Source organism: Orbicella faveolata, unplaced genomic scaffold, assembly GCF_042242905.1.
Source record: "Orbicella faveolata isolate gen_17 unplaced genomic scaffold, um_ofav_v1 contig_35, whole genome shotgun sequence".
Taxonomy (NCBI): domain Eukaryota; kingdom Metazoa; phylum Cnidaria; class Anthozoa; order Scleractinia; family Merulinidae; genus Orbicella; species Orbicella faveolata.
The window spans coordinates 23,056,697-23,084,401 of record NW_028301564.1 but is presented as its reverse complement, the minus strand read 5'-3'; the positions used below and the strand labels follow the sequence as shown (position 1 = coordinate 23,084,401).

General features: G+C 41.2%; 2 protein-coding genes across 2 annotated transcripts in view; both read left to right on the top strand.

Annotated features, from left to right (window-relative positions):
- LOC110065356 (von Willebrand factor A domain-containing protein 3B-like) overlaps positions 1-26,739 on the top strand; it is a 36,023-nt gene extending 9,284 nt beyond the window's left edge. The window contains exons 18-41 of the mRNA XM_089273130.1: positions 69-196; positions 840-894; positions 1,225-1,352; positions 1,613-2,004; positions 2,145-2,190; positions 2,945-2,968; positions 3,094-3,226; positions 3,408-3,529; positions 3,744-3,794; positions 4,294-4,468; positions 4,690-4,770; positions 5,152-5,382; positions 6,122-6,286; positions 18,945-19,042; positions 19,139-19,185; positions 19,630-20,050; positions 20,672-21,402; positions 21,485-21,598; positions 22,581-22,757; positions 22,948-23,148; positions 23,643-23,716; positions 25,069-25,150; positions 25,565-25,643; positions 26,246-26,739. Coding sequence (XP_089129256.1) covers positions 69-196; positions 840-894; positions 1,225-1,352; positions 1,613-2,004; positions 2,145-2,190; positions 2,945-2,968; positions 3,094-3,226; positions 3,408-3,529; positions 3,744-3,794; positions 4,294-4,468; positions 4,690-4,770; positions 5,152-5,382; positions 6,122-6,286; positions 18,945-19,042; positions 19,139-19,185; positions 19,630-20,050; positions 20,672-21,402; positions 21,485-21,598; positions 22,581-22,757; positions 22,948-23,148; positions 23,643-23,716; positions 25,069-25,150; positions 25,565-25,643; positions 26,246-26,351 — 3,861 coding nt within the window. The 3' untranslated portion in view covers positions 26,352-26,739. The remainder of the gene's footprint in view (positions 1-68; positions 197-839; positions 895-1,224; positions 1,353-1,612; positions 2,005-2,144; positions 2,191-2,944; positions 2,969-3,093; positions 3,227-3,407; positions 3,530-3,743; positions 3,795-4,293; positions 4,469-4,689; positions 4,771-5,151; positions 5,383-6,121; positions 6,287-18,944; positions 19,043-19,138; positions 19,186-19,629; positions 20,051-20,671; positions 21,403-21,484; positions 21,599-22,580; positions 22,758-22,947; positions 23,149-23,642; positions 23,717-25,068; positions 25,151-25,564; positions 25,644-26,245) is intronic.
- Positions 6,935-13,527, top strand: LOC110065353 (neuropeptide SIFamide receptor-like). The gene has a single exon (XM_020772487.2). The coding sequence runs from the start codon at positions 9,681-9,683 to the stop codon at positions 10,806-10,808; it is 1,128 nt and encodes a 375-aa protein (XP_020628146.2). The 5' UTR covers positions 6,935-9,680; the 3' UTR covers positions 10,809-13,527.
- Positions 26,740-27,705: the final 966 nt, after the last annotated feature.

Sequence of the window (27,705 nt, the reverse complement as noted above, 5' to 3'; positions counted from 1 at the left end):
ACAGGATCAAATTTGGTTCAGTTAAGGTTTTCAAATAGATGACCTGTTGTTTTTACTTTCTTTTTCAGCCGCCGTCTTCCATTCTGGCTCAAGTGCAACTGTTGAACCCAGTCCCCATTCACGCGATCTCCTTCAACTGCGCAGATACTGAAGCTAATCAGTTTCTCTGCCAGTTGGCAGCTGAAACTGGAGGCAGGTAAATCACCAGATATTGTAAAGTTAATGAATATTTTTTTTTCTTGCGCTCCGTGCTCGCCCTCACTGTTCATGACCATCTATCGCGCTCCGTGCTTTAGGTAGATCAAGGGGGAGGGCGGAACTTGGTGGTGCCTGTTTAACAAAACAATGAGGCCCAAAAGGTTGTGTAATATTTTTTCAGTCTGAGTTAGGTACAATAATGCAATTAAGATTGGAGCTCCCAATGTTTTACTCCAGGCTTTGCATTGCATGTAAATCAGGATCTGTCACTAGTGAATATGAATCAGTTTCTGTCGCTGTTTTACTATGTGACAACTGAACTGTATGTTCTGCCTGTTACTTACGAGAAACAAATGAAAATTCTTCTGGCCTGCCATGGTTCACATAATGATAGTGACTGACAACTCGTACAGTGCAACACTCTTTGAAGATACTGTAGTCAAAATATATTTAAATTGCCAGTCACGCAGTCATAACCACTACCACCGAGGTTTTCATACAGGGCATATTTGGCTATTTCTAAGGCGTTTATCAAAGCTGTAACTGGGGAATAAGACCTGAGCGTTAGTTTGGCGATACCCGGAGGCGATGCACTTTACTTGTCGTAAATGGAAATGTTTCTCTTGTCTTAATACCAACAGGTTTCATTATTTTTCTGAAGATGGATATGACATTGATGGTCCCAGGCCGTTTGAGGTAAGTATGCTGTGATTAGGTATTGTTAGAAGTTTATGGAAGGGATTATTCCTATTAGAGGTAAGCTGCGATAAACCAGCATTCCATCCACAGAAAGTAGCTGATTCATCCCACAGAAGCAGCAGTTATCGTTACACTGGCTTTGTACCCTGTTATCGATAAGTTATGTGTGTAGGCTGTTACTAGTAATGCAACGGCATTGTCTAACAGTGCCATGAAAAGCAAAGTTGACTCTTTTCTAACGTCATGCCACGTCTTTACTTGGTTGCGCAAAATTTGAATGTGACAAGCCGTTTATTTTATACATTGTGTACTATGTTTGAATTTCAGAGTGAAGACCTACGACTTTTGAGAGAGGAGATCGAGAAAGGTTTGGCAGATTTGCGCAAAGTGACGCTGATAAGAAATGAATGTGCACAACTTGATTGGTTTGGATCCAACACTGGACGATGCTCCAAGTAAGTAACGATAGAGCAACCCCGACTATAATCTCTTCCCTAGAGCTTGGCCTTTTTCGTTTAACGGTGATGGGACGCGCTGCGTTCTAGGGAAAATCAAAAACTAGAACAACGTAAGGCGCGCGCTGACTTAGCGTGTGAATTGCATGGAGACAGACTAGTAGCGCGAACGTCCTCAAAAGCGATGGTCATACTTTACATCTCCGCGGTTTGGGGATCTCATTTGTTATAACAGCGTTTTCATCTGTTGCTTCCAACAGGAGCCACCCAAGATCGGCGAGCGCGTCTTCTCACAGGCCGTTCTCGGCGAAACACTCCATGACCCCATCTCCACCCAGCTCAGAACGCTCAGGTAATGGCAGGATTCGGCCGGCCTCTGCAAGGCCTCGCCCAGCTAGTGCCAGACCACGCCCAGCCAGTGCAAGGTTAACGTACAGCAGTCACAAGGACTACATCGTCAACACTGCCTGCCGGGATATCCCGCAGTCTCCGTCTCCGTCCCAGATCTCCAGAGGTTTCAAAGTGGGAGAGACGAGGACGAGTCAAATGAGACTGAGTCTGAGCAGGAAAACAACTGATTCTTGGATGCTTCAAGAGACGAGAGAATACGTCGCCAAGAAGCCTGAAGATTTCAAGCAACGCCAGCCAAAACGTAATGAATTGTACATTGGTAGATTCGATTCTCTTTGAGCTTAGAAGTAATTGTTTGAAATAATAGTCTTCCTACTTTAAGCGGAAAATAATCTTGACTCCACGCTTACAGTCTAATGGCTACACCGTATTATGTTTTAGGGAAACCTAAGAAGAAGAATGGGTCAAAATCAAATGGCGACCAAGAGTGAGTAATTATATGAAGTACGTTGTGTTGCATCCCTGTGAAAAACTGCGGGCTCAGGGCTGACTAACTGCTCTTTGGCTCCCTTTCATGTCCGTTCTTTTGATTTGTCCTCCAGAATTTCAAGCTACATGTATTTGGAAAGGATAGCTACCTTTCCAAATCCTTCTCTAGTGTAGACTATTATGTGCATACTAGGTTATGTTGCAGTTGAGTGAAAAGACGTCTTTTATCGCGTTTTGATTTCTTCCGGAAGAATTTGATTTTGAATTTTCTCACCCAAGTAACAACCAATCAGGGACGCGAGACACATCTCTTGCTATGTCATCAAAATGGAATTGTTCGGGTTTAGACGCCTTTCTAGCGGGAAGAATTCAGAAGACGAAGAGAGAATTTTTGTTTATTTTGACTTCATAAATCGTCACTAAAGTAGGATTCTGGTAAGCGCGCTCAACTCCTGATAGAGCTGTCCGGGTTTGAGCCCTAGCTTGGATCACTGCGTTGTGTTCTTGTGGGAAAACACTTTAATCTGACAGCGCCTCTCTCCACTCAGATGTATAAATTGGTACCGGCGAATTTAATGCTAAGGGGCAACCCTGTGATCCGCATCTCATCCGGGGAGAAGTAGAAATACTCCTAGTCGCTTTATGCCACGGAAACCCGGATAACCTCTGGCTGTATAGACCACTTGGGCCGATACACACTTTATCTTGCCTTTGAAATCGTCACTAAAATAAATATTTGTGTTTTCTTGTAGCGACGAGGACTTGACAGTTAAGAAGTAAGTAAAGTATATTTATCCCAACAAAGCTTGAAGGTTTTTTTTTTTTGCTGCTGCTGCTGCTGCTTAGATGTGAGAGTAAATTTAAAGCTTAATACGATTTCAGTTTACTGTTATTTGTTCAGATGGTTAAAGAAACACGGTCTTGTAGCTAGAAAGCTGACTATCCTGGACGCCTTAGCACCCACTGTCATTCCACACAGTACCAAATATGTACCGATACTGGACAAGCATGTTCTCTCCAAAGTGTTTGACCAGGTAAAAACTCTGTTTTGTAAGGTTTAACAAATAAACTGCAGCTTCTTTTGGTGTTCCCAGTGTATCCCTTGTTGTGCCACTCAAACTGGATCGTTAAAATACCACTTTGCTTTGTTTCGGCGAATTTGAAATCACTTTTTCTTTCAGTTAGCAGCTGATGTTGATTTTGTTATTGTTCCAGGTTCTTCCTTTAGCTCATACCTCAGGAAGTAACCGCGACGAAGTACAGCTGGTCAACCCTCAAGCAGTAAATCTGAAGGCGTACGAGGCACGACTAGAAACAGCTATTGAAGACTATACCAGGTAAGAATCATCACTCCATCTTGATAATTCAAATTCTCTGAACTGAAATTAAGAGAAATATGTGACAGTTAGCAAGGAGAATTAAAAATTTTGAACCTGGGTCTAAGAAAGTTGAGACTCTTGTACATGTGGATACCAATGGAGGGACCGTCCTTTGCTTTTTAACACCGCTAAATTGTGATTCATATTCAGCTTATGAACTGTTTTGTTTCAGGCGTCTCAGTGAGCTGGTGTTCGTTCACCTTAGCGATGAAGAAAGAATGAAGTAAGCGATTACATTTCTCATCCTTTTTTTTTTTGCTGAATTTCCATTTAGTATTAGATTTAGATTAAGTATCTGATTCATTTTTGATGTGCTTGCAACGGCCTTTTCCACAACGCGCGGAGATATTAAAGTCGCGAAATTACTCTTGCGTTTCTTGCTCTTTGTATGGCGGAGAAGTGTAGGAAATTTATCAAAAGCCAAATCAATAAAAATATAAATTCAACTAGCGATAACAGTAGCATGTGTGCCACTGTAAAAAGATTACAATCTTTCATAACTTTGGCCTTAAAATGTCTCCTTATTGTTGACTCGAGTCAACTTCAAAAACATGTCGAATTTAATTAAAACGTCGCGTTACAGTGGCAATCAACGCGAAGTTATGTTATTAGTTTGAGTGATAATAAATATTCATTTCTATGTCATTTCTATAGCACAATGGTAGCATGGTGTTTTAACTCGGACTAATGTACATTTGTTTTAATTTTTGTTCAATTTTCAGGTATCGAGAAGACAGAGTTCCATCGTTTCCTGACAATAAACCGTCAATGATGGATGACTTAGAAAAACAAGGCTGGCCGGTTGACCCGGGTGATATCAACTTGTTAGAGAGAGAGATCGAGCAAGCTCAAACATTCCTCCTGCAATCAAGAGATTTGCGACAGAAATCAGAAGAGGTATGGTTAACCCTATGACTATCTCCTTTCAATAGCTAAGATCTTGCAAAGGTGATGCGCAGTGAGAAAAAAGATATTCATGAACTGATAATATCTAAGTTTATGAGGACTGATTTGAAAAGAAAAGTCTGTAACTCGTCAGGAAAGTAATTATTATCAGCTGAGTAGTCTAGGAAGTTGAGGACATCGTTTGTGAAAGTAATTCTTCTAACGCTTTTTAGGCCTCACGTGAAATTGCAGAGCAGCAAAGAAAGGCCCGCGAAGAAGCAGAAAACAAGAGAATCGAGCAAATTATGACAAAGGTAAGAAGGTTGATCTCAGGGCGAGCATTTGCCTTTTACTGACTAACTGACCAACTGACCAACCGCCTTCCTAGACAACCGACTGACTGACCGACCGACCCACTGACTGACTGACCGACTGACCGACGGACTAACCAACTGACTGACTGACCGACTGACTGTGTCTAGATGACCAACTGACTGACTGACTGACTGACTGACTGACTGACCGACCGATTGATCGACCGACTGACTGACTGACTATCTGGCTAACCAACTGAGCGACCCGACCGACTGTGTGACCGCCTGACTGATTAACGGAATGATATGCTCGCTCACTGACTGACTAACGGAGTGATTTTTGGATTAATTGATTGATTGTGCGATTGCTCTTTCAAACAGACTGCCAAGCCTGCTCCTGCTCCTACCCAGTCCGTCTCGAATAAGAATCGCCTTCTAAACCACAAGGTCCTGGCGCGAAACGAAGTGGATGGCTTTTACTACGCAGGCGTGGTATCGCGCTGCCTGAATCCGCGTTATGTCGAGGTTGACTTCAGGGACTTTGACCGACAGGTGGTTTCCGCCAGATACGTCATTACCGTGCAGGGAGCCAGGCCTTGTCCCTCGCTCAAGGTACAGTAACGAACACGTGTTTAAATACACAGCTATTGTTTTAAAAAAAAAGAAAGAAAATTATAGGGAACTTCGTCGCCTTACAACAGCGTGGTTTTCACTTCAGTATTTTTGCTGACAAATTAGAGAGAATATAAACTGTGTCTCGACAGTTATAGGAGGCGCGGTAGCCTCATGGTTATTGCGTTCTACCCCAGATCAAGCGGTCCTAGTATGAACCCTGGCCGGGGAAAATTGCATTGTGTTCTCGCACAAGACAGTTTACTCGCACAGTGCCTCTCTCCACTCAGATGTATAAATGGGTACTGGCAAATTTAATGCTGGGGGTAACCCTGTTATGGACTAGCATGCCAAGGGAGCAGATATACTCTTAGTCGCTCTTCTTGTTACATAGAAACCGGGGATAAGCGCCGGCCTGATGGATCACTTGACTCGTATGCAGACTATACCTAGCCTTACCTACAGTCTGTTGGCAGCAGCTATGCCAAAGGTTAAAAATACAAGGTGTTTTTGAAATAAAACCGCAGAATACGCATTCCAAAGAAATCGTTGTTGAGATAAAAAGGGTTGCAATTGACTTTCAATACTAAAAGTGTCAACGGATTACAATCCGAACTTTCATCTCTATAAAATTAATAGTTAGGTCCGTCACGGAATACATGAATCTCCCCCAGCGTTGCGTGAAAACTTAAAGTTGACTGTAGATATATTTGAGCTGTTACGTGACTTACTTCATCAGGTGGGTGATTATGTGCTTGCCAAGACCCTCGTTCCACGCGAGGAGGAAGATGACAAGATCAGTGACGGCGTGCAGTGTTATGTCCCAGGGATTGTTCAAGTTGTACCCCTGAGAAAAGCCCCGGCTACCAAGTGCTACACTATACTGCGGTATAACGGAAAGAAGGTTAGTAGAAATCTAAATGTGCATTATGATCCGGATCAGGATCAACGATCCAAGAATACTCAGGTATCAAAGGCATCGGATGAATCCACCTTGGACAAGGGTTCATGGGCTCCTCCACTCTGGACAAGGATTTGTCGGTTTCTTTGATGTCCCATAATCTTACGTGATCTTGGATCGTTGATCCTGATACACATCATGACAAACAAGATGAAGACGTTTGTTCACGAAGATTCTTGATTTTTTTCAACATGTGAGTTGCTCGTCTCAGCATCATAGTTTGTTGTTAAGTCAGTAGTTATAGTTTTGTCAGTGTTTTCGTAGTTTGAACTCACATATGGCTCATTTGTTACCTGGTGAGAATTAGCACGAACTTTGCTAATTTGGCAGGCTTTCAAGAAATAGAATTCGTGGACAGACCCGTTCCGAAAACGCTCGACATTTTTGTATGTAAAATGAGCGTACAGGACATGATTCTTTCAAACGCCTTCTTCATAAAACACAGCTCTCTGTAATTTATGTTGTTCACGAAGAGCGAGCGCAGCAATAGCAAGCTGTTTCAGTTCTAATCCCCAGTTTCCACACCACGCTAGCAACGCCTGGAACCATGACCCCCCCCCCCCCCCCCCCCCCCCAAATTTGGCGACCAAGACAAAACTGCTTGCACTTTTAATCTCGGGCCCGAGTAATAAGCTTCCAGAACACACTATCCTTGGCGAGAAGTTTGATTTTTTTAAAATGCATTCTTTGTCTTGTCTGCAAATAAGAATACTAACATATTTTGCCTTGGGGATGTAACTTTCCGAAGAAAAATCTATCTTAAAAAGATGTCAACTAAGTTTGGATTTGAAGTGATAAGGTAAAGGTAAAGGTAAAATCTTTATTTAGACACGGTATTTCCTTCAGGACTATACAATATTTAATTTAAATAAATCTAACTACCTAACTAATTTAATATTGTAAATAACTACTAGAATAAGAGAAATGATAAAAACCTGCTTTACAAGGAAGCCGTGTATAAAAACAAAATAAAATTTATATAAGACCACTGTCAAAATCATAGTTCTTCAACTTAGATTTAAATTGATTAAGGGAGAGCGATTGTCTAATATTCAAGGGCAGACTATTCCATAGTACAACTCCGCTGTAAGAAAGACTTCTTTTACAGTAATTAGTGTGGGGCTGTGGGATAGCAAGCGTACCATCACTATCTCTTAGCTTATAAGTCAAAGTATCGGAACGGAAGACAAAGCGTGAACAAAGATATTCCGGAACCATATTATTTACAATCTTGTACTTCATTATTGATTTATTAACAAGGCGTTGACGGTCCAGTTTAACCCAGTTGACCATCCTCAACAATTCATCAGTATTACGATCGTAATTTGAAAAAGTTATGACGCGTGCTGCCCGATTTTGTAATTTTTGTATCTTTTGAGAAAGAGTTTTAGAACAGGATCCCCACACCGAACTGCAGTAATCGAGATGAGGTTGGACTAATGAATTGTAAACGGAAAGTAAAGTCTTATATGGGACCGAATACCTAATACGTTTAATGGCGCTAATGCCAGAAGCAATCTTTTTGGAAAGCTCATTGATATGACACTCCCAAGTAAGATTTTCATCAATGTGTACACCTAAGGATTTAACAGTCGAGACTCGTTTTATCGGAAACTGGTTGATATTAGCAGTAGGATTCACTGTAAAATTTGAAAGCCTTTGCTTGGAACCAATCAGAAGGAATTCTGTCTTTGTCATATTTAAAGTTAGTTTGTTGGCTGCAAGCCACACACGAATTCTCTCCAAATCAAGATTAATACAACTGTTTATTTCATCAACGTCACTACCAGCAAAAGTAATACTAGTGTCATCGGCGTACATCCTTGGTTGGGAATGCTGGAGGCAATTGGGCAAATCATTTATATACAATAGAAATAAAAGGGGCCCAAGAATCGTTCCCTGTGGAACACCACAGCGAAGGAACATTTTGGACGATTTATTCCCGTTTACAAGACACGTTTGGGTTCGGTTTTTTAAATAAGAGCAGAACCATTGGTTTGTGGAACCCTGAATACCATAAGCTTGTAATTTTGAGAGAAGAATAAAGTGATCCACAGTATCGAAAGCCTTCTTAAGATCTAAAAATACAGCGGCATTAATAAAGCCACGATCGATGTTTAAAGACCAATTGTCAGTCGCTTCAATCAATGCAGTAACTGTAGAATGAAGCGAGCGAAAACCGGATTGGTATCTACTGAGAAGATTATTTTCATTTAGGTAATGATACAACTGATCATAAATAATTCGCTCGAAAACCTTGGCCACAACCGGGATAATCGAGATCGGTCGATAATTAGAAGGATCACTCCTACTTCCCGCTTTCTTAAAAAGAGGCGTGATTCTTGCATTTTTCCATTCATCAGGAAAAATACCAGTATCGATCGATCGATTGAATATCAGAGCGAGTGACCAGGAGATTAAATCCGGAGATTCTTTTAGAATTGAGTCACACGCTGAAAACTAAAACAATTGCTGGTTTGGTAAATATATTCATCGAAAGAGGTGCCGACTTTCTCTATATCCCTGGACAGTTCGGGACCGATTTCTGCGAAAAATTTATTAAAACCCTCTGCGATTTCGGTCGAATTCGTTATTCTCGTTCCATTGAGCTCAAGCTCGTTAATTACAGCTTTATCCGATTTGCGGCGTGTCACCTCATTGATAGTTTCCTATGTCTTGCGCGAATTTCCATTGTAAGCTTCAAAAGTTTCATAATAATAGGACTTTTTTACATTCTTGATCTCATTGTTCACTTCATTACGCAACTTCTTAAAATTATTCCAATGATACCGATCTTGCCTTGAATGCTTTATTATAATTTATGCTGGAGGGACGTTTAATTTCTACGATGTCAGAGTGATTTCAGTATGTTTATTTTTTTATTATTATTGGATAAATGATCTGCGTTATGTTGAACAGCCAGCGCTTGTGGGACATTGGAAAGAAGCTGGAATATACTTTTCAATACTCTCTGTGTAAAGAAAAATGAGTAGCAAAACGAAAGCTTATTTCTTTCTTTAGCGTACTTGTCTGTTTACAAAGTGCGACAGTAGTTTGTCGACAGAAACTGTACTGACTGTTGACAGAAAACTGTGTTGGCTGAACTTGATCGTTGGACAACCATGGATGATCACGAGTCTAACACAAGACAAACTAAAGTTGACAGTTTATTTGGCTTCTTGACTGATATTAGTACGAAGCTGTCTTCTTCTCTTCCACTATGAAGCTGTCTGCTTCTGAAAGACATTCAATGTTCACACGAAAGGTGGTTTAGTATATTTAACGACTAAAGAGAACAGTATTTACCGATTTTGATCCGGTAGCATAAAATAGAAGTATGTCGAGCGAAGAGTCTGTTTTGGAGTCGTTGATCAACAATATTTCAGCGGCCGAGAAAAACGCTCAAAACAATACTCGCGAAGAGTGTCTTGTGGGCGATTCCACAGTTGAAACGGTCATAAAAGCCCTGGCTTACTTCATCATTCTCATTGTTTCGTTAGTTGGAAATATCTTACTTATCCTTGTCATTCACAAGAACAAGCAGCTGCGAAAATCCATCAACTACTTTGTTTTCAACATGGCCGTGTCTGACCTGTTCAACCCATTGACCATCATGCCAATCAGAATTGCTCAGATCATTTCAGGTTCTGGTTCTTGGAACGTTGACAGCCCATGGATACTGGGAAACATTTTGTGCAAACTTTCGTACTTTCTCCCTGATGTTTCTCTTGTTGTTTCCATCGAAAGCCTTTTGTTGGTATCAATGGACAGGTTCGTGGCTGTTGTTTTCCCATTGAAGGCCAAACTTATCTCGCCAAAAGCTCGGTTAATCAGCATTGGGTGTGCGTGGCTTGTAGCCATTGCTGTCCACACACCTTATTTCTACACTTTCAGACTGTTCCACATCGAGAATAAGACATATTGTAAATCAGACTGGGGCCCGTTAGAAACCCACACTGAGAAGAGGTATTTCGTGGCAAATTTCATCGCTTTTATCATTATTCCAGTTTGTTTGTTAGCCATGATGTATGGCTTCATTGCATGCACCTTAAAAACGAAGAACAAAAAATCCAAAGAGCGGTTGTCTTCTGGCCAAAGAAAGCGTGATCAACAACTCAAGAAAATTGTCCGATTGTCAGTGGCCATAATTATTGCCTTCGGTGTTTGTACAATTCCAGTGCTTGTGTTTACATTCACTCTAATTTTCCTGTGGAACTGGAAAGTACCAGCCATTTGTGCATATCACAATGTGATTCCATTCATATGCCTCTTTATGCTACATTTATGGAGCGCGGTGAATCCTTGTATTTGTTTTATCTTCAACAAGAAGTACCGGAACGGCTTTCAACAAATACCATCACTTCTCAACAACTGTAGGACATCAGCGGAGGAAGAAAGCCGTCGCATGCCTACGGGGGCGACTTCTATCTATGGCAAACGTTTGTCGAAAATGAGTGCGGTGTGACTGATCGACAGAGAACAGAATCGCACCTTTGTCAATCTATGTCAGGCCTTTTGCTGCAAGTAGCATTTAAATTAGTTCCCCATTTTACATCTTTCAAGAAATGTGTCGAAATAGTCAATAACTATGGCGGGCTGTACAGTAATTGTAAGTAAGGAATGCAGAAGCCTGATGGGATTTAATTTATGGCCTGACACTGGCTGACAATTGAATTTAGCACTGGCTCATTTCGTTGGTCAAGGGCATTTTGTTCTCTTATCAAGCTTAACACTACTCGATAACATTGATAGCCGTTTTATCTTGTAATTAACGTTTTGTCATCAGCATTTGATCAAGCAAAAAGATAGTTAGAATCGTGACTTTTGCGAAAAAAATACAGTCGAACCTCCCGTAAGCGTATACGGGAGGTGGTCGCTTACGAGAACTTAGACCATATTGGGTCAAAAGTTTGCCTCACAAGCATATGGTAACTGCAGAGACTTACCCCATGTTTTAAATGTGTTATTCATGGAAAGTCAATTTCGAGAAAAAAAATCCTGTAATTCCCATTGAGAAATTTCCGTCTCTTGTACTAGCCAGGAATGCGATACGGTTGCAACACCTTGTTACCCAATTTACGTTCTGTTATCTGTCAAGTGGTCGCTTACGGGAGGTTAAATTTCAAACTTTTAGCTCTAAAAGTGGTCGCAGTCGCTTACGAGAGGTGGTCGCTCACAAGAAGTTCCAAATATAGTGATCTGACTTGGAAACTTTTGGTATTTTGTAAAAGTGGTCGCTGAGGAGAGGTGTTTGCTTACAAGAGGTTTCAAATATAGAGATTTGACTTGGAAACTTTTGGTATTTTGGAAAAGTGGCCGCTGAGGAGAGGTGGTCGCTTTCGAGAGGTGGTCGCAATTGGAGGTTCGACTGTATGGCCAAAAGTAGCCAATAATACGATAATTATTGTAGATCAGACATTTGTCAAATGGAAATGTCTTTGGTAATGATACTCGATAAGCTTCTAACACGTATGCTGATGACGGAAAGATAAATTATGGAAAATTTTCCTTTAGGGAGTTTTTCAGATTTAGAATAAGTTACAAAAGCACTTAAAAATCTTTACTTCGTATAATGCCTTTAAAACGGTTGCTAAAGTTTACGGGCGAATTCAGAAGTTTTCTTCGATAACTAAAACCCGCAGTAGCATTAAAACATCGAGAAATTATATCCATATCCATGTGTTGGATTGTAATGTTGATATAAATGACTTAAAAATAACATACAAATCCATCAGTATGGAGATCTTCTTAGAAAAGCCGGGTAAAGGTTATCAATCCCTGATATATAAACGATAGCCTTCATTTGACGCGAAAATATGCTCGGATATTTGTCTGCGGACATTATCTGTTCCGAGAAGCGAGCAGTTTTCCCGGAGTGTAGTTCAAGGAAAACTGTGAGCTTCGAGAAACAGATAATGTCCAAGGAGAAATATCCGAGCATATTTTCGCGCCAAATGGACCTGCTAATTGTGTTTATTGTCGTTCCAATAATTTGTCGCAACACTTGCAGTTTTGAAAATTGGGGAATATCACTCGGATATTCCCCAGTTTTAGCTGGGGCATATTCAGTTAAGTTACTCGCTGTCTTTTGTTGCAGATGTACGTCAATTTGTGTAAATGAAATGTAGTCGAGAAATAACTAGTGATAAGAAAAAATGATGTTTAACGAGAAATTCAATTCTTGCAGCCATTTGAGTAGTGGTTGTTTTACTACTTGAGCTGTCTTTTTGTTCCTTTATCTTTTGTTTTAACAGCAGAACTAAGGCTTCCTGACAATTTTGTATCTTTATCGATTGCTTTGTCTCCAAGGAAACCCACTGTGTTTTGGAGAAACAGGGAAACGAAGGCTACGATAAAGAATCTGTAGAGCACAAAAAAAATTGACGGACTTTGAATAGAAACGAAAGTGCCCGTCAGGCACTGACCTTGGACAACAGACCTTCTGCAAACAGTGTTAATTTCGATGCGACTGCTTTGCGTTTTCAATCCATAGGTCATATATCATTTATATACTGAGCTAGAAAGGAGGTGAAAAGTGAAGTTAAAGCTCAATAGCATTGTTAAGAAATAGCTCAAAACGCAACGGTAACAGAATAGAAAAAGAGATGTGACAACGTGGCAAATATTCATCATGTCATTTGTGTCTGAGACGTTACCACGTGATTCAGATGAAATAATCAATTGCACAACTTTGACACATTTGTCGATATTAAATACAGTATTTGTAAAATATGTCTATACAGGAGCCATAATCGGGGACGGAGACCGTAAGCGCGCGCCATTTCTAGTACTGGGGTTGTCCCCATGATATGGGACAATAATTCTATTTTTAGAACAAATTGCACCATCGCCTGCGGCACACGCGCGTACATGCTGCGAGGATTTTTGCGGATGTCGCGCGGGGGGAAATGGCGTCCGAAATTCCCGAAAATTTTCATGTTTTTGACCCACAACTCAACGCGTTTACGTCTGTTGGAATTTTTCTCAGGTATTTTCTTCGTAAGCTGCTCCAGTTTGAGTGAAGAAAGACAGTGTCGAATTTAGGTATGTTCCGCTTTAAGCTTATATATATCGCTGACCAAGTTGTGTTCGGAGGGATGCTTCTTTTACATGAGCTGTACCTCCCCCACTTTAAATTTCACATATGTTCAAGATTAACAGCTTTTCCATTACACAGCAGAAAACTAGCTGGATATATTTAGATATAGCAGAGCTTCAGGACTTCATAGTTTCCTGGCTCCTCTTGCCACACGCTTGCGAGGAATTTGCCAGTCTATCGCGACTGAAAAGTAAAACAAAATAATTGCTAGTTTGGTCAGTTTGAGTTTCGCCTGAATTGTAAGCAACGCCTGATGTTTCATCAAGGCCCAGCAACTTTACGTCCGTAGATACTGCTCAGTTTTATCCGTGTAAATATCCAGTAAATTCTCTGTTGTTGATGAATGAGAGCGCTCGCCGATGCGTGTTTTGTACAGTCAGTAAACATGACAAATTGTACTTCCACCGCACTTTCGTGTTAAAGCGTACATCGAACTCAAACAATAACTCTATAGTTTTTAAGAGTCCCTGTCCATAAAAATGGAAAATAACTCGGCAAGGGTCAAAAATTCGATTTCGCTCATATTTTCATGGCAGATAGGCTAGGGCATGACAAAAACTACTGGATAGTTTTTTTGGCAAAATATCCTTTTATTTCAAAGAAATATGCAAATTCCCAAATTCCGTTAAAATCGCCATTTGACGCACCATTTTATTAAACAAGTTTGAGAGCCTCGCATGCAAAACCACATTATTCTTCCGTCTTTAAAACACTCAAATATTTTTGTGCAATGTTTAAATGTGTACTGGGTTGATTTTACGGAATGTTGCGTTGTTTCTTTGGATGAAAAATAATTAAATTTCGAAGACATGTATTTTATTCACGTAAAAGTACTTCGTGAATATAATTAATTTTCACCATGTGCGAAACCTTCAAATGGATTAAGCTTCTGTTGGTTGAATCGCAGAAGGATGGTCTACAGATTCCTGTAAAAATTTCTTTGGGCAAATGATTGTGAACGACGCGAGAGCTTTTCAAAGTACGTTAAAAATGCAAACATTTGACTATCCGTCGTCAAATTTCAATTTACGGGTTGCACGTACATTTTAGCATGCGCCACATGACTTGACCTATGTTAACTTGAAATAGACACAGAGCTGATAATTTCGAAATGTTCTAACCTCATTTGCTGTAAAAGGCAGGTCCAAAGCCGATTTGATGTGTTTCTCTCACCATTCGTCGCACATAAAGCAGAAGTTTGCTTTTGTTTACATAACGTCCGATGTACATCGCCAAGTGTCAACTTATTTAATGGTCGAATACCATGAATCTGTGACCCTCTTTCGACACATATGATCTCCACTACATCTAAGTCAAAAACGGCTAAGTCATTTGTAGATAGTTGCTTGCTTTGCACTTCACCAAAATATTACGTTTGATCATCATGGTTTGATGGCTTGAATCCTTGCTTGCAGCGGTTCCTTGTTCGTCACGCAATGCTGTCGTCCCATTTTAGGGGGTAGGGGTAGGACAATTTCTATCCTAATACTTAAGGCTCCGTAAGGCTTGGAACCACTGGGAGCACACAATCGCGTTGAGTCAGGAAGAGATTAAATTGAGAAATGAAAAGAATGAATAGTTTACCATTACCCCTGTTGTTATCTTTTACTCGACCACCGCTACCTACATGCCCTGCGTAATACTGTAACGCTAAACTCATACCTAGGTCTTTTCGCGCTCTGCAATTATTTTTGGTTTACATGTAATACAGTGGGCTACCCTCGGGGAAATGGGCGGTGACCGCTTAATGGGGCTAGCCGCTTAAATAGAGGTTGGTGTACCTTGAATATTTAATTTTTCACTATCGGGTTATAAATTTCTTGGTGAACATGGAGTCAATTCGAGACAATCATGATAGGCGTGTGTTTGAATTATAACTCGTCATGCACCTTCAATTTCAGACTCTTTTCTGCCATCGCCCTTTCCAAAACAAAGTTTTTAAATTTTGGGTGGCCGCTTAATAGGGGTAAAGACAATAATGAAACCTTTATCGGAACGACCAAATGGTGGCCGCGGAGGTAACCGGTCAATAGGTGTTTTATTTACAATATTTTACTGACAATAATTTTGGACTGTACTGACAACAGTCCTCTATTTTCTGTTACAAACATACCAATGCCTCGCCACTAAGCAAACAAAATACGTCAAAATGGCATGGCCAGGGCTATTTACTCACGTAATTACTGATTAAATTTAGTCCGTTTTTCTCACGAATTAGACACGTTGTGATTTCCTATTTTTATTTCAGCTAGTTCTTGCTTCATTGATCTATAATTTGTTTATGGTGATTTTTTTTTAAAATTCTAGTGAGTATAGGCACTAGCTTTATCAGCTGTTGTCTGAAACAAACGTGATTTGGACCGAGGTCACGAACACTATAGAATACGATTAAATAAATATACACATATTATTATATCTATGAACAAACAGATGAACTATGATTAAATTGTTTCACTTACCCTGAGAGTGCTCTATACAAAATGGATCCAAATGTGCAGCATATGCCGTGACAGCATTGCGTGACGAACAAATTACGGCTGTACGATTGTGCTGCGCCGACACGCTTATCAGCAATGGCCAGCAATCGATCAAACGTAATATTTTGGCGCACTGCAAAGCAAGCAACTATCTACAAATGACTTGGCCGTTTTTGACTTAGATGCAGTGACGTTCATATGCGCAGAAAGATGGTCACAGATTCATGGTATTCGACTATTAAACAACTTGACAGTTGGCGATGTACATCGGACGTTATGTAAACAAAAGCAAACTTCTGCTTTATGTGCGACGAATGGTGAGAGAAACACGTCAAATCGGCTTTGGACCTGCCTTTTACAGCAAATGAGGTTAGAACATTTCGAAATTATCAGCTCTGTGCCTATTTCAAGTTAACATAGGTCAAGTCATGTGGCGCATGCTAAAATGTACGTACAACCCGTAAATTGAAATTTGACGACGGATAGTCAAATATTTGCATTTTTAACGTACTTTTAAAAGCTCTCGCGTCGCTCACAATCATTTGCCCAAAGAAATATTTACAGGAATCTGTAGACCATCCTTCTGCGATTCAATCACCAGAAGCTTAATCCATTTGAAAGTTTCGCACATGGTGAAAATTAATTATATTCACGAAGTACTTTTACGTGAATAAAACACATGTTTTCGAAATTTAATTATTTTGCACCCAAAGAGACAACGCAACATTCCGTAAAATCAACCCAGTACACATTTAAACATTGCACAAAAATATTTGAGTGTTTTAAAGACGGAAGAATAATGTGGTTTTGCATGCGAGGCTCTCAAACTTGTTTAATAAAATGGTGCGTCAGATGACGATTTTAACGGAATTTGGGAATTTGCATATTTCTTTGAAATAAAAGGATGTTTTGCCAAAAAAACCATCCATTAGTTTTTGTCATGCCCTAGCCTATCTACCATAAGAATATGAGCGAAATCGAATTTTCGACCCTTGCCGCGAAAGTAAGAATTTGTCTGATTTTTACAGGCATGCACTCTTAAATATGTTTAAGATTGATAAATGATTGAGAATATATTAAAAGCTAAGCTGAAAATATGTAAATAAAGCAGAAATAATCAGCAAAGTTACGATGACGCTTTCTTTAATCAACTTCGGATTTCGATTTTGTTGATCGAGTTATCAAAACTCCTTGTCTATTTTCATTTTTGCAGAGGAAAACTTCTCTATGCTTATGTTGAAGGAACACACATGATGTTAGTAGCCTTTTTTGCGTTCCGTTTGTTGCAGCATCTCAGCACAAAAGATAACGAAAGAAATCTTTGTCAAGATTTGTTGACAATTGAAAACACCGACTCGAACTTGAAAATGCACGAGCTGCACTATGCAAATGACCTAATTGTACGCGTCAGACTTTCCTTTCAAAAACTTCAAGCTTGCAGACTCACCAAACAAGCAGAAACAATAAGAAACCATCAAAACAGGTTTTGGTTATGATTAACCATTGTCTGAGAAACTCACAAATTAACTCGATACCAGAGTAGAGAGTTTTCTTGCTATGTTCTTAAGTCAGAACAAACGCAAAAACATACGCGTAAGCTTACAACTAGCGCGAGCAGATCTTATTATTCATTCCCAGCGCGAGATTGAAGTCTTGTTTTCGACACTGAAAAACCCACCTTTTCCGTTAGCTCAGAGCATAAAACTAGATATAAGCGCCCTGGTTCGTATTCCCTGCCTTATTCCCTGCCATAGCTGTGAAAAATACGCAAGATAATCTCTCAAGGTCTCTCAACTCTCACCATTTGATCACGCAACGTGACAAGATCCCTGCGAGAGCCCCGACATGTGCGTGGATCCGCGCGGATGTATGACGTCAGGATGGCGCAATTTGTTCTAAAAATAGAAAAATTGTCCCATATCATAGGTGCGCGCGGATCCCAAGGCTTACGGTCTCCGTCCCCGATTATGGCTCCTGGTCTATAGTGTTTCGCCTATCGTTCTTGATTGGGGTGACCACGAAGGAACCTGATGGGAGGGGAGACATGGGAGAGCTTTTTCAGAAATTTGACCTTGTAGATAAGGTACACGTTTAGTCGTTTTCGGTACTTTTTTCTTTCGCTTAGGAGTTTGTCTTCGAGAATAGGTTCGAAATTTATTATTATTATTATTATTTTAAGTCCTTAAAGTCTTATCATCATCATCATCATCATCATATAACGAGTAATTTCAAAATCGGACGAGCGCGAAGCGCGAGGCCGATTTGAAAATACGAGCACGATTACCCCCTAAATTGTACGACACGAGGTCCAATTACTAATTAATCGTATCAATAAAAAATTTCGGGATTAAAAATGTCTTTAGAGAACTTCTTCTGAGCGTATTATACATTCGATTATTATTATTATTGTTATTGTTATTATTATTGTTATTATTTTTATTGTTATTTTTATTATTATTATTATTATTATTATTATTATTATTATTCTCCTTTCAAAGTGGGCAATAATCATGGCCTTTTGTTGAATGTTATGAGTTGTAAGATGTTAGTAAACATGCAGGGTTACTTGGTGGCCTTTTGGTTTGTGCGCTGGACTCTCCTGATCGAGCGGTCTGGGTTTGAGCCCTTGCCGGGGTCTTTGTGTTGTGTTCTTGGGCATGACACTTTACTCTGACAGTGCCTCTCTCCACCTAGGAGTATAAATGGGTACCGACGAATTTAATGCCATGGGGCAATCCTATGATGAACTAGCATCCCATCCAGGGGGGAGTAGAATTACTCCTAGTCACCTCATGCTACAGAACCCGAAGATGAGCGCCAGCCTGATTGGCCAGTGAGCTCCAATGCAAACTTTACTTACGCAGCATTCCGATATTACTGGCTGGCTTTGGGACTGTTTCTATTAGGGTTGTTGATTACTTGAATTCTTAAATTCGCCGCCCTTTAAAACGAATTGATCCAGCTGTCAAAGTTATTAGTCTAACCCTTTTGAGTATAATGTTTCTATTTTCCTTTCCTCCTTTAGATCACGTCTCTTAGGAATGACCTGGTAAAGATCTCCAAGGCACGTTACACGTTTGCATGTCGCTACATCAGAGACGCCTTGCTGTCTTCATATCGATCGTAAGTTGAAACAATGTGAGACCATGACATATTCAGGAGTTTCTCTTTCGGCATTTCTTTCGTCCTCAAACGCAACATTCGTTACTTTGTTTTCAGGACAACACCTTTTGGGATGTACACAAAGGGTGATGAGGACGATAAAGGTAAGGGCTCGACCCCTCAGTCGCGGAAATTGTTTCGAAGCTTGTGGTCGTAACTGATGAACTTCCTCAAACGTTTCTTCTCGTAATTACCTCGTGCGTTGCCTTCCTAGTGTGGCTTCAGAAATGGGCGTTGCTGTCAACCTCAGTCGGTATCAGCAGGCGAAATTTTGTGGTGCTTAACCAAAGTTCGTCAGCCCAATTCTTTCTCATATATTTTCCATAATGTTGCGAAGGAAAATGTCTTCCTAAGATGATCCGTAGATTCCCTCCCTTGAGTTCAACTCTTGGGCCACGCATTGGTCATCCTCCTGCCAATTGCGTTGATACATGTTATATGCTGGAACGTTTTTTTCTTCCTTGTTATAAGAACTAGCTTTGAGCCGAGTGTATGGCGTCTATGATCATTCATTTCATTTATTTTCTTTGTGGTCTTGTTTCTTTAAGATAATGGAAAGGGAGACGAGTCTCCTCGTAGTCAAGCCAGCAGTCGTAAAAGTAGTCACTCGAGCCACTCCAGCAAGGGCAGCCGTGGAAGCAGCCGCGCCAGCAGTCATGGTAGCAGAAGCCGCAGTGCAAGCCCCAAGGGAAGCTCTGGGGGAAGCCCTGCACCCTCGTCCAAAGGGGCGTCACCCCGAGAGGCGTCAGAAGACAGACGATCTTTTGAAGAGCTGAAGAAAGAGCTAGAGGAGGAACACAGGAGGCAGCTGAGCGAGGTGGAGAAAAAGATCGAGGATCTGCAGAGGAAGTTGGAGGAAGAGAGAGAACGACACGAAAAGGCGGCGAATGAGCTGAAGGAGAAACGGCGTGAGCTGGACGATGAGCAGCAGAAGTTTTTACAGCAGCAGATTGATGAACAGAATAACAGGTTAGGATTGTTGTATAACTGGATCTCATCTTTCTTTCAACGTTCACTGAAAATACCGTCGCAGTGATTAGGACTCTCTTCTTTAGACTGTTGAAGAAAACAATTTTGTTTGGTTGGTCGGTGCGTTTTCCGAGCTCTACAATTCTCTAACATAAAACTCGTGCCATTTGCTATAACTAATCAGAGCAGATGTTTTATTCGGCCAATCAGTTGCAACACTAAACGTGTCTTGATTGGCTCTCTGATTCTGATTCCTCGTGCTTGGCCAAGGGTATACTCTCTTATGTGGCTTGTTGATTGACTGGTTCATTATTCGGGACGGTGATTGGCTTTGATTACTTTGAGTTCCGTTTTAAATCAGTTATTATCACCTCCACCCCCTTTCTCCCCCACCCTGCCTCCCCTCAGTTTTTAAATGGAGAGTGACGCCAGCGTGCGAAGTCAATTTCCTGCGATGGTGTTAGTGTACTAATACTCCTATGGTTATTGCTAACACTTCGCAATTCCTGAAGGAAGAGTTATCACCCATCCTCTCCCCTTCTTCTAAGCAACGTGGATCCCGAACTTGATAACTTAATTTAAGTGTAATTCATCTTATTTTCTTTTGAATTTTCGTAAAAGACAAAAAGAGATTCAAGAAGAACAGAAGCGCCTTCAGGACCAGCAGCAAGATCTGCTGAGGAAACAGAAAGAACAACAAGAACAGCTTCTCATGCAACAATTCAACCAGACACAACAACTCCAGTTACAACAACAACAACTCTTACAGCAATTAGCGAACAATCTTGCGGAGAACAGAGCCGAGAGACCGCGAGTCAAGCTTCCCGATTTGCCAGCGGTCTCCCCTCCGAGATCACGCTCGATATCCCCACCCAGTGCCTCATCGGCTCACTCGTCCCCACGCTCCTCTCCTAGAGGATCGACCAAAGGTTCCGAGAAGTCTTCATCCAAAGGCACGCCTTCTCGTACTTCGGAGAAAAAGTCCGCGAAATCGTCTTCTCCTGGCTCGCCAATTGCAGAATCTTCCAGACCTACTTCTGCCCGTCCTCGGTCCTCTAGAAGATCATCTAGCAACAGTCTGCCACTGGGATCTGAAGGTGAACATGACGAAGAAAAACCTGATAGTGGAGACGAAGACAAGCAGTCTAAACACAGCGAGAAGGACAAATCGTCATCATCGTCATCATCCTCTTCGTCGTCGTCATCGCCAGCAGTATCGGACAATGAGCAGGAAGCAGAAGAGGCTCCGGCCCCTGCTGGCAGTGAAGAGGAACCCCCTGCTATTCAGTTTCACGTTTCCAATGGCAATGAAGCGTGTCTGCTTACCAAGGGATCTCAAGGGCTCTTAATTTGTAAGTTAGTAAAAAGCAAAATCATTTAGTTTCATATTTTCCAAAGATTTTCTCCCATTCAACATTTCCTCTCTTTTTTCAGCTCGCCTTCCTCCAGACCAGGACCCCGCGGTTGAAAGTGGTCGTGTTATGAGACCTGTCCAGGTGGGAGAAGAAGTTCTAGCCCGTTGGTCTGACGAAGGATGGTATTATAGAGGTAACAAGTACTTTGGTTGTATTCTTTGGCAGTGTGTGGACGTTTTCGTGTGTGCATGCGTGTTCATGGGCTCGCACAAGTCTCGCGTATAGATCGTTTTCACTGTCACGCAATAAAGAAGTAAATCGAAAACCTTCCGGTGGAAAAAGCTAAGAAATTGTTATGTTATAGAAGATAACTAAATAAGACACATCTCCAAGTTTTAGGTCTGTGCGTTTCCCCAAACTTCAGATGTTCGTGGAAATGTTTCGCAGAAATTTACAGAGCCCAGTATGAAAACGCCATGTTGGTGTATATCCGTGGTACACCAATATGGCGGCCGGAAAATAGTGTAAACATCTGGAACTTACTTTGGCTATATAGGCGACTGATTATCAGTACTGAACAAACAAACATTCACATAAGCACGTTTCCTAATGCTGTAACTTCTAAAAAGGTTCAAAATCATGAGATAAGTATATATTGTTCATCAGGCTCAATCGTAGCCTTGTGTCACACACCTCCATAACCCTGAAATTCAAAGTGCTCTGGTTTCCAAACGAAGCACGCTATTGAGCTGTAAAATTGTAAACAGAACTAAATGTACCGCCTCTTGTGCCTGATGAGGATAACAACTTTGGTGGCTCTTTAGTTTTGGATTTTAGAGAGTGATGACGTCACGTGAAAACGATCTTTAAGGAAATTTTCACTTTGAAAACAAAAATTGAATGATCTGCAAACGTTTTTCGCCAGTAAACTCGGCATATTCAGCAAGTACCTAAGGTTTTACGATATGACTTTCCAATCAACATGTTATGACAAATACTATTGAGCCAACCGTTCGGTAAATTGTTGTTTCTACATTTTTTTGAAACATGACGACTTCAATATTTTAGGACAGTGGCTCTCAGCTCGGTGAACATTTACTGTCACTGGTAGAGATAACTTGGTAGAGTTTTGTTTTGAATGTTAACGCGCGTAATTTTGCTCCATTCTTCACCAGGTACAATCCGTCAAGACTGTGGAGACGGTAGTTATTTGGTAGAAGACAGTCTGGGCGACTTGGAGCAGATTTACATGCAACATATTATCACAGACGCTGATGACGCCGATAATGAAATTGACGTTCACGACCCTGTGATTGCACTCCATCCCTCGTTTCCTTACAGCTATGCACCAGGTATGGAAAGCGTCACGCGCGTTTCTTTTTCGTCACGCAACGCTTCTCCGTAAGTGAACAGGAGCGTTGCGCGACGATTTAAATGACGTGACTTCTATCATGTGGTTATCTGGGAAAACGCGTCATTAGAAGTACTTTTGACAAAGCGCCTGATTATTGAAGTTTCTTAACGCGTGTGTTCATTTCCTAGGCACTGTACTCCAAAAAGACGTGAACGGTTTATACGTGCGGCATTACGATGGAATCGAGAGTGTCATTCCACGAGAGGAGACCTACCTGCTCACCCCGGAGAAGTTCGAGAGTGACTGTCAGTACATTCTGCATTGTGAAGAGAGCTTGGTCGGCCAGGCGGTGGTAGCCAGGAACGAACAAGACGGCATGTTCCATCTCGGTACGTGATCCTTCAGCAGATGTACAGTTTAAAACTCTCAGCCTAAAGTCAGAAATGTGGAGAAGTATCATGCGTGGTGATTAATCGATCGATCGATCGAATGATTGATTGATTGATGGCCGGGTATGGCCGACGAGTTCCGGGATTGGGGATGGTGGGGGCTTCCTATATCACACTGAGATGAAAACTTGTCGTCGTACCTGTTGAGGACTTAAAGCCGGGATGGGAATTGACGAAAGTTCTTTTCGTAGAACTGTTTCCCGTTGTAAATAGCAACAGTGTTTTGGTATGGAGGGAGTTCTGCTTGGGGAGAAATGAATTTCTTTTAGATTTAGCAATCCAACCTCTTATATCCCCTCGATTTCATGTTTAGCCTTCCAAGGGAGAATAAGACTCTGCCCAATAATTTCATTGGTGTATTTTCGTTAGTTATTTCAGTTCCACTGTATTGCGGGCTAAATACCCTAAATACCCCCATGTCTTGTTTTCTACAGGAACCGTGCGAGAACGTGTCGGTAATGGTCGCCAATACATTATAGAGTGGGCAGATCAGTCGGTACAGCTACAGGTACAGACAATGACCCGTTTGTTATACTGTTATGCTCAGGAAGCTAGCCTGTCCCAAGGCAGTCAGACTGCACGGAAAACGGGAGTAGGGAGATCAGACCACGAGCTAACAGCGTTCTCTGCCTGGTCTGCGTGCTTAAGGTGGCTCCCTAGAGTATTTGCGAACACCCTCCCTATAGAGCGCGAGTTAGAAAAGGAAACTTAGTTAATTTCTCTTAAAGTTATCCCTGTAGAGATTTACCAGTATGAGTACTGTTTAAATAAGGCTTAAAATAAGGTTGTCAATCTTAGGATTAAGACCGTTGCCATGGCAACATGTCATCTAATGACAGGCAGAAATATTCATCATTTTGGCCTAAACTCCTCACTATTTATACTTTCCTTCGGTAAAATGTTTTCACACTTTGCCACATCATGGAAATGATATTGCCTGACATTTTGAATCGGTAAAAAGTCAAGGTTGTTCAGACGGTTTTTCCAATATTCTGTAATTTGTCATTCTTCTAAATATATTAGATTAGCTCTGACAGATTTTAACAAAAATAGGGTGTTTTAAAGGCATTGTATGTGGTTACAACTGAGTCAAATTTTAAAAAAATTCACCGAAAGAAACGCGAGAAAATTCACTGTTAGTTTTGCTTTTTGTGCTCATGTTGACGTCATAAAAATCGAAAAAAAAAGACGTTTCCTTCGAGCGCGCGCAGATTACTTGAGCTTATATCCTATGCGCGTGTGCAATCGTAAAACTATGGGGAGCCACCATAAAGGGATGTATAGACTTGCTGCAAGTCGACCTTTGCTTAAGGCGGGGGGTCCACCTGAAATTAAGTGAAGTTTTAGGAAGTTTAAAGAGGGATTAAAAGGAAAAAGAAAACTTTTGGAACACCACCAGACAGTTGAACGCCCCCCGAAAGGGCATCCCAGGTTGGTGGACAACTGTTTGGTGTACGTCTACCAATTTTTAACTTCAAATTCTAATTTTAAAACAACATCAAATCTTCAAAATTTCCCATTTTCGTAAATTTTACTTACTTTGAGGAAAACTATCTATCCCCAAATTTATCCAAAAATCACCAAAAAATTTACAAAACAGCCCAAAACGTAGATATGTGGGATGAGCAGAGATATTTTTGACTGCTTGAAACGTGAACAAGATATTTGCGTTAAAACCATAATACCAAGCCAACATACGGCCTTCATGTTAACCCCCGCCTTAACCCTTAGCTTATTCATTTCCCTCCAGCGAAGCGACTGGGCAACTGGGCAATGGAGAAGTTATTGGAAAGGACTTTTAGAAAATCTAGGGATGTAAGGGTTCTGCGAAATAATTCGGTTATTGTCTTATTTCCACAGAGTTCTGGTTACATCTTTGGTGCCCACACAAAGCGCCGTCCGCTGACCCTGGGTGATCGCGTACTTGCTCTTTCCGATCCAGGTACATGGTGCACTTTTACAGGCTTGTGATAACATTGCAAGTTTCCTATGTTAAAAGAAAAAGAAAAAAGTTTCCCATTTACTATAAGATGATGATTGGTTCTCCAAGCGTAAAACAAACTAGACATTTACCAGTGACTATTTATTAACAGTATACACATTCTATCAGTGGCAATCAGTCATTCCTGAGAAATGCTCTGGAGAAAATGGTCTAACAACTGCGCTAAAATGCGACTTTGTAATCGGTAATTAGGAGCAGTTTCAGCGCTCATGTTTAATTGTTTTTCTTTTTTTTTATCGCGTGACCCAGAGATTTCTAGCAAAATTCGTCTTAGCTAACCGACTTCACTAGCCTGCATTTGAAAAAGCCCCAATTGTCACTCTTTTTTTAATTATTGTATTTTTTTTTTTTCAGCACTGTACGTGTATTTACCTGGCTGGATCACTGGTGCTAATGGCCGCAGACTGGTCATCAAGTTTTGTAATGGTAAAAGGTACGCCACTTGAAAGATTGTCTCTTTACTACCACGGGGCAGCGTGAGAGGCGCGGTGGACTCGGTCCCTCCCGATCAAGAGGTTCGAGTCCTGTCAGGGGTCATTAGGTCGTGTCGTTGGGCAAGACACTTTCCGCTCACAGTGCCTCTTCCAACCCAGGTGTACCCAGGGTGCCGGTCATTTTATGCTAGGGGCGGGGGTTAACCCTGCAATGAACTATCATCCCATCCAGGGGGACTAGAAATTGCCCTAGCCGTTTCATGCTACGGAAACCGGGATATGCTTCGGCGGTATGGACCACTTGGCTCGAGGCAGAGTTTGCCTACCCGGGGCAACACCAGCTCATGACGAATTTTGGTCTTTGAGACTGCACAGAGCTCGCGGGGTTTTTCGTATCAGAGTAGCTAGGCAACTGATCGCGCTATGAGAGCGTAACGTTTCGGAGGACTTTCGAGTATTCTCAAGTGATTGGTTAATAACAATCGAAAACTTTAAAGGAGTGCTTCAATGAAGAATTGCCTAAAACGAAACTTTGCTTTTCTTCCGTCTGTAACAGTTTAGCAGCATCTTTTTTTACTTATCTTTTTTGCTATATTTTCAGCTCAAGTCACGTGGACCCGCAGCAGTGTTTCTGGTTATCGCGTGACTACTATGACCGCATGGTGGAAAACTATAAAAAGAAGAAGGACCAAGCCAAGGAAAGATGACGAAAGACTGTCACGTGACGCAGTTCTTCCAGAGGAATTGATTCTACTTTTTTGCGATGAGAAAGAACTGTGAAATAACTTTCGACATGAATGTATATATTATTTCATCAGTGTAATTTGCAATAAGCTCTCAGTTTCATCTCTTAGTCATCAGATCTAAGTTCCATTTAAACTATGAATGTAAATGCAAAAAATGAATACAAAAAGAAATTCACTATGAATACAAAACCACAGCCGCTTTTTTACGTCCCTACACCTACCTTTGCTTCAATTGACATTTTCTGCTCTCTGGAAAGAAAAAGAACTTTTGTAAATAGAGTTTTAGCGCACATTCATTTGTTCTGGATGTTAAGACGCGGTTGAAATAAAGCCAAACAAAATGTTTCTATTTTGGTGTGTTCTTGTGTCATCATGTGCTTAAGCAAACTCGTTTCACGTCTTTTCTCTAAGATTCGGCAAGTGTGGTTTGCGTGAGGTAGTCTAACGAATCAATTCTGCGGGATCTCTTTGCGAAGACATAAGCCTTATCAGTAACAAAGATCTTACCAATCTGGCCTTCCCCGTTGTAAAGTTTCCCATGCGTCGTGTTGTGTGTTGTAAGTTTCCTTGTAACGCACGTTATTTCCCACTTTTTCCAGTTCAGACTTCCCAAATGGTTCACTCCTTTACCGTAACCAAATGCGCAATTAGCCAATCGGAACCCGTGTCTGCTGTCCTGATCAAGTCACGGGCGTGATACAAATATGGCTATTACACCGCATGTGTGACTATAGCTTTCCCCCGTCAAACCTCTCGTGTAAGTCTCGGTGCTTTTCGTGTGTCTAATACTGAGTTGCTCGCACGTTCTCGGATCCCTATGAAATGTCCTCTAGCCTGAATTTCTCTGGCATTTCCTTGTCCGTTACACCGTGCGTTCCTTCGCACATTTCCTAGAGCGTTTCATGATATACCCCTGCGTTTTTTGTACCTCTGCTTTTCATATACCCCTGCCTTTCATATATCCCTGCGTTTCATATACCCTTGCGTTTCATATACCCCTGCGTTTCATATACCCTTGCGTTTCATATACCCCTGCGTTTCATATACTACCTCTGCCTTTCATATAACCCTGCGTTTCACATACCTCTGCTTTTCATATCCCTTTGCGTTTCAGATACCCCTGCCTTTCATATACCCCCGCGTTTCATATACCCCTGCATTTCATATACCTCTACGTTTCCATACGTTTCTCGTTGCATTCCGCTCTATGTAACTCCGTGCGTTGTGCCTTGACTTCCCGGTGGGCTTCTTGTTTTTCACGGCACCGCTCCATCTTTGCGTTCACTTATCTATCCGTTAAAATGTTTCTATCGTG